Raw genomic sequence first — 6631 nt, forward strand, 5'->3', positions numbered from 1 at the left:
CTTTCTGCTGGATAAACTGGGACTTTCCCTAGGGCTTTTCTGGCACTGTCCTCTAGCGACTGAACGGAGCCATGTATTTCTGTGAATTGCTACTGGCTGTACATATCATATAGCCATTCTGACCCGTGCGAAATCGTTATCCCAAGCTGAATACCTTCACATTCACCTTTTTAATGGAATAGCATAAACTTCTTGGAGTGAAGCTTACCAGAGGCACATTGATTGCAGACCAGGTGATATTGGGCACTGATGCTACAGGCTTGATGAGGGTTGTAGGGAAGAAGGGGTTGTAGTGTCCTGTGGCTGCCAAGTACAAAGTCACAGCAATATTGAAGGGCAGAGTGAAAACAGGAAGGTCCCATCTACTGAAGATGGATCCCAAAGCACTGGACAGGACTGGACTGAGAACAGAAGGAGAAGAGAAACAAGAATAACTTGTTCATAATATTTCCAGTGGTGAAACAGCCTACCACTTCAGTCATAAGCTCTGATAAATGCAAGCCAATGCCATTTCTTTTAGAAACATCAGGTAGTGAATACCTTTAATTTATTAGTCTGCATCAGACAAGTAGTTGCAGAATGCTGTTCATCTTTTTGCAACAACTATCACACCCATTCATGGATGGTGTAAACTCCACACTCTTCTCTCAGGACAGTTGGCTAGTGTGCAAGCACTCTGCTAGGGCTCAGGAAGACAACAAAGAAATGCACCCGGTACATTTAGGATTTAGGCACAGATGGAGAAAGGTAATCTGGCTTCCTATTTAGTGGAAAAATCTAACAGGAAACAGAAGAGCAAATTTTGGGAATGCCACATGAAGAACTGTGGAGAACTTTAGATGGTCTAAAAAGCTGCCATCTTGAGGAGGCAAGGGGGAGTTAGAAATTATCTAATTTGCTTTTTTTCTGTTTTGTTTTGTTTAAATAGTTTGAAGGATATCAGAAGGTGGTTCTGGAAGAGAAATAAAGCAGCAGAGGTGATCAAAGAGGATGGAAAATCTTCAGTTAAGAAAGATGGAAAATATTTACTACGTTAGACACTATTTTGGGGGAATGAGGAGTCCTTAGGATATATGGAGCCTAAGAGAGCTGTGAAAGGTGTTGTGCCAGGCATGACCCAGACCATGATGCTCCTGCTTATGTCAGTGAGACTGATGTTACTGTGTGCTGCCCAGGTACCACCCAAAATCATATGGCATTTTCTGAAAACTGAGCTTCCTTCTTAGAAAACATGATTGAGTATATTTAGCACGTAAAGTATTTGGGGTTACCCTCAAAATATTTAGAGACCAAACACGAAAAAGCATGCAAACCTTGAAATACCACAACTTTTCCCAAAGTTCTTAGCTGTAGAACCTGGGACATAAACTTGACCAGATCTGCTTTCCTCAGGACATTTCCAGACTGCCTTGTTTCCATTTGAAGTGGGTGTCTTGCATGAATGCCTTTGTGGTAGCATATTGGCAAGATAATATCTGTTTTTTATGGAAGCATGTGGAAGAGAGTGAAAGGCCAAGTCCTGTCCTTGATGGCAACAGACTGTGTTCTGCTAGCTGAGCTTTCCTGATGTAAGTGAGCTGTGCAGCTCTTATGGTCAACCTCCAAGTAGCAGTGGACATCGCACAGTTTACAAAAATTCATTTTAAAGACTTGAATTTTTCAAGAAGCTGCATGTGAGTCCTAGAAAGTCATTAAGCTGGTTCTAATAAAAAAACCCACCCAAATTATTTGGCATTTGAAAGCAACATCTTGTGTCCTGTTGTGTAGATAGTATCAGTGGAAAAAATGCTTTGTTCTCCCTGTGTAATCTCAAATGAAGCCTATTCTTTTATGACAAATTTGGTTCCCAGAGCAGTTTACAGATTTCCTTGCTTGTAGCTGTAGGAAAAAAATCAGCACTTCAGTGAAAACCGTGTCCTAATTTCTGTGCTGAAATACAAATCTTCTGCCAGTTATACATCTTGTCAGAAAAAAAAGAAACAATTAAAGAAATGCTAACTTCTAAAGCTGAAATTCAAAGTATCAGTTGAAAAAATCACTGAAAAGTCTAATTTCAAAATCTTTCAGCTCTACCCTTGGGTCTTGTGAACTAAAAGAATGAAGAAAAGTTTGAATAAAAAGCCTCAAGGAATTCTGGCAGACAAGACAAACTAAACATTCTTGCAACATGTCCTGGGTTTTGAGAGGTTGTTACAAAATGACCTTTGCTGAGAGTGACTAAAGAAATAAAATATCAAAAAAGATCTGTTTTTAAAAGCAGTGAAATGCAATAATGACTTGCATCTTATTGCTAACAGTGATTAAATTGTGACTCTTGAATTAATTTCAGTTAGGGCTGTTAAATAGATTCTGCAGTGCTGTTAGGGTCCATATTTAGAAATGGTAAATTTAATCCTGAAAGGACATTGTCTGGCATTTGGAGTTACTTGGAGGAATTAATTTTGCTCATGACTGGTTACATGTCTGAGAGGGGGAAGATTGAATTCAGCCCAAGGGAGAGCAGCGGGTCGGTTCAGCGCCTGGATGAGGAAGAACCGTTGCGGTGTTGGGCACCATGACGTCCCCCCTGAATGTGTCCTGCTGATGAGGGCCATTTGTAGACTGTTGAAGTGGGGCTGCTTTGTCCATGTGCTATAATCAGAGTTGTCTGTGCACTCGACCTCCTACCAACGTTCCTCACAAGCTCCGTGCACCAATGAATGCCTCTTTCCAGTGCCACCACGGCTGGAGCTGCTGGTGTAGAGTGGACTTTCAATGTGTTTGAACTGTATATAGCAGGACTCCTCATTCTCTGAGAATTGTCCCTGGGAGGAGAAGTGGCACTTACCAGGCCATTGATATAACTGCCACAGGAGGAAGAAGCCACCAGTAGTAATCCCCTTTGTCAGAGAAGACGGCCATGAGCAGTCCCACCAAGATCCCGTTATAGCCGTGCAGCCCAGCTGCAATGGCTGATCTGTGATGGAAAGAAATGTTTGCAAGGTAGCAAGCTGTGCTGAAGGTGACCTGTTAGAGGGACCCACTGAAACACCATTTATAAGCGTCCTGCTCCCAGTGAAGGGACCATAGGGGAAGGATGAAAAAGCAGTGAGGTAACTGCCATATTGCATTGCACTGGGGTGTGGAAGGCAGGAGTTTGGAGACTGTTGAATGATGATGATCCAGGGGGTTTCCCGTGACCCAAAGGACCTACGATGGCTACCGGAGAGAGAGAGCTGTCTGCTCTCACAAAGACAGCCAACTATGGGGACTGGACCACACCCCTGTCCTCTCCTAATCGCTTCCAAACCATCCATAAGGAAAGCCGGTCTTCTGGCTCTAATGCACCCAAATGTGGGGCTATGACCCTTCAGTGGGTTCCTGCTACCGTCAATTTTTAAGTGCCCGGACGCGAGGTACCACCTACCTGTCCTGACTGAGGGCCAGCGCAGTTAATGTCGACACGGTTGTTCCAGTACAGCCCGTGAGCATCCACCAAGGGCTCTGGATGAAGATCCCTACTAAAATGATCAACCCGCTGAGAGGGTTGTTGACAAACATCACCTGAGAGGTCCCTCGCAAGATCCAGTCCACCAGCTGGACCATTAGGGGCTTATCTGGAGAAGATCAAATAAAAACGCTGGTGATAAGACATCATTTCAGCAAAAATCATCTCTACAGTCGCTTTCTGGCCACAGAACAGAGACGATGTATCAACAGGACTGTAAAACTACTCTCTGATTAATTGCTGTCTGAGCATATTTTGCATCTGGCACTTGAAAAGCTAATAGGGGTGGACTGGGCACGGCTATAAAGTTCATGGAGGGATTCATAAAAAAGTGGTTTATTTATGATGGTCAAAGAATAGTCTTTCTTGCATGGTAGATTGCTTAAGATTCTGCTATAAATTTCATGAAGAGATAGTGCCTTTTTGGTGTATAATTCAGATGCAGAGAGGGACTTGGGCAAAGACTGAAACTAGTTTCTACATGGCTAGAGAAATATGAAAAGGAAACATTTTTGCTGTTTTAGGGACCCAGGACATGGAGGTACACTGTATATGTAGGGTCAAACTGTCAAAGGTGTCTAAAAAAAGTACTTCGGGAACTGAAAAAACTAAATTAAGAGAATAGTTATTATAGCTTGGACTGTATTGAGGGGAAAGAGGCATTTCCAAAGGACAAAGAGCCATTGCTCTTCAGAGAAGACTATTGAACCCAGACAGAGCAAATGGACACCAAGCTTGGGTACCTCAGGTGAGTGGAGGGGGGAGGTGGGATGTGTGTTGGGCTGAGGGCAGCCTGTCTGAGGGCATCTATGTACAATGCTCCTAATGATCTCCAGGGGCAGAGGAGGGTCTTGTAGCACTGCAATAACGTTTTGCTGCTGGCTTTTCTACTGCAAATCGACTTGAGGTCTTTTTCTGCCACGCTTCTGGGAAAGGTGTAACCATTTCTCTGTTGCTGTGCATTATTAAACATGATAGAAGGAGAATAAATGAGAAAGAGGGGCTGCTTACATGTACAATATGTTCATGCAATGTCTATATGCAGCTTTCATCTTCTTAAATTGATTCAATTAGTTTAAATTTTTAATTAGACACAGCATAAAGTGTCAGACTACTTTTTGAATCTGGGCAATGACTTATTCCTAAAAACTCCTCTCTTCCCCACTCCCTCCTTTTCCACTTCTGTGGGTTGTATTCACAGTCGAGTCTCAAGTTTTGCTTTCTGATGAGATTTGCTTAAATAGAGGATCTTTGAAGGGCCGGGTACCACCCTGCATCTCTTCAGCATCACCGGGAGAGCCCTCCCAAGAGGCTGGAGGGCAAGTCGAGGGACGGCTTCGCAAGCATCCCTCAGGCTGTGCGCTGGTGGGGAGTCAGGCAGGGAGGAATGAATTCCTTAGAGAAAAATGACCAGGTTTGTCTGAAATAATTTTTACTAATATTAGGTGTTGAGCTATGGAATAGATCAGCAATGTTCATGGTTTTAGACACAAGTATAACTGGAAGTATTCAAATATAACCAGTGGGCAGTGGCCAAAGCTTTTCAAGAGTAAGAGTAAGAAAAGCTGTCTACCAAGTACGGAACACTGGAGTAAAGAGAAAGCAGGAGGAGAAGTTCCCCTGTGGCTGGGGATCACACTGCCAGCCTGCTGAGCTCCCTGCTTGGAGGCATCTCAACCTCCTCCACCAACCTTAGCCACTGCACAGCCTGGCTGTACACAGCTGCCTCTTATTTCTCTCCCATTGCTGGAGCTGTACTGCTAACGAACCTAGCCTTGACAGAGGACCCACAGTCCCACGTAGCCTCTCAAAGCTCCAAATCCCTAATAATTCTGGTTAACACCGACCATCTGCTCATGTATTGTTCCTGTCTGGACAGTAAACCTTTGAGATCTTGAGTACTTGCTTTGTATTTTATAGCAACGTAACAGCCACAGTGCTTATTGCTCCCCAAAGGCTGGTAATACAAGAGCCTTTGCCCACACAATCAGGAGTCGAGTCCCCATCGCCAGCCCACACGCGGACGAGGAGATGGTGGCTGATCCAAAGCACTTACAAACAAGACTAAATCCCCAGCCCTGACGTGTGATTCTGGGCACCGCTGTAAGGAACGTGATGCTAATGACACATGACTGATGAAGTGTAAAAGATGCCTTTTGCCTGTGCTGAGTTATGCCTGCAGCCATGGTAATGGCAAGAGGATGCAGTGAGATCCCCTTCCTGAGAATAAAATTTTTTGGGTTGAAAGGCCAGAAGTTTGCAGTGAGCTCGGACCGCGCTGCCTCTGCTCTACCTCAGGGGGTGAAATGGCCCCTCGTCAGTGCCCCACCTCTGAAAGCACTCTTGGCAATATAGATCTTCCCAGCTAGCTCTTCCTAACCAGAGAGCCCCAAACATATCCCTCTGCTTACTTTTCATCCACTGTCCATATTCTTTCATTTCTCCTGTGAGATACCCGAAAACTTGGTGGATCCGATTTCTGCTTCTCCCCAGCAGGTCCTGGGCTCTTGGCTTCTGCTCCGCGTACAGCTGCCTCTCACCGGGACGTTCAGCCACAACGATCTCTCCAAGCTCCATCTCTTTTGGATGGTGAGAAGAGGTAACTGTAAATCACAAAGCCTGTGTGTTAGAAAACCTGGTGGGTTGTGCCCTGGCAACTTTCTGCTGTACTTTAGAGCCCCATGGTGATATCCTTTTTCAAAGATGGGATGTTCAGTGGAGAAGGGACCTGCCTGAACCACTGCTGGGAGTGGTGTGCGTGGCTGCCCAGGGCAGTGGTGTCTCCTCTTGGGGGTGAGGGCCAAGAAATGACCCACTGCTGTCATGGAGCTGTGGCACTGAGCTGCAGGGGGAAAGAGGGACGTGACATAGGTACCCTGCAGCATCCCACCCTCACTCCAGCTCCTGATGCAGCCTATGACAAGCTGTTTGTTGGACAGGAGTCATAACCTTTGCCAAGTAACCGAGTGGTACCTGCATGCTGTAATGTGACATAGGTGCCCTGCAGCATCCCACCCTCACTCCAGCTCCTGATGCAGCCTATGACAAGCTGTTTGTTGGACAGGAGTCATAACCTTTGCCAAGTAACCGAGTGGTACCTGCATGCTGTTGCAGCTACCAAGGAGGGAACCTGCTGATGTTTGG

The 6631-nt window shown here is 45.2% G+C and overlaps 1 protein-coding gene across 1 annotated transcript in view; it reads right to left on the reverse strand.

The window, feature by feature from the left end:
- SLC14A2 (solute carrier family 14 (urea transporter), member 2) overlaps positions 1 to 6064 on the reverse strand; it is a 37924-nt gene extending 31860 nt beyond the window's left edge. The window contains exons 1-4 of the mRNA XM_009577784.1: positions 5899 to 6064; positions 3407 to 3596; positions 2828 to 2956; positions 209 to 401 (exon numbers count right to left, since the gene is read on the reverse strand). Coding sequence (XP_009576079.1) covers positions 209 to 401; positions 2828 to 2956; positions 3407 to 3596; positions 5899 to 6064 — 678 coding nt within the window. The remainder of the gene's footprint in view (positions 1 to 208; positions 402 to 2827; positions 2957 to 3406; positions 3597 to 5898) is intronic.
- Between the last annotated feature and the right edge of the window lie 567 nt (positions 6065 to 6631).

Source organism: Fulmarus glacialis, unplaced genomic scaffold, assembly GCF_000690835.1.
Source record: "Fulmarus glacialis isolate BGI_N327 unplaced genomic scaffold, ASM69083v1 scaffold1755, whole genome shotgun sequence".
In the NCBI taxonomy this organism is placed as follows: Eukaryota; Metazoa; Chordata; class Aves; order Procellariiformes; family Procellariidae; genus Fulmarus; species Fulmarus glacialis.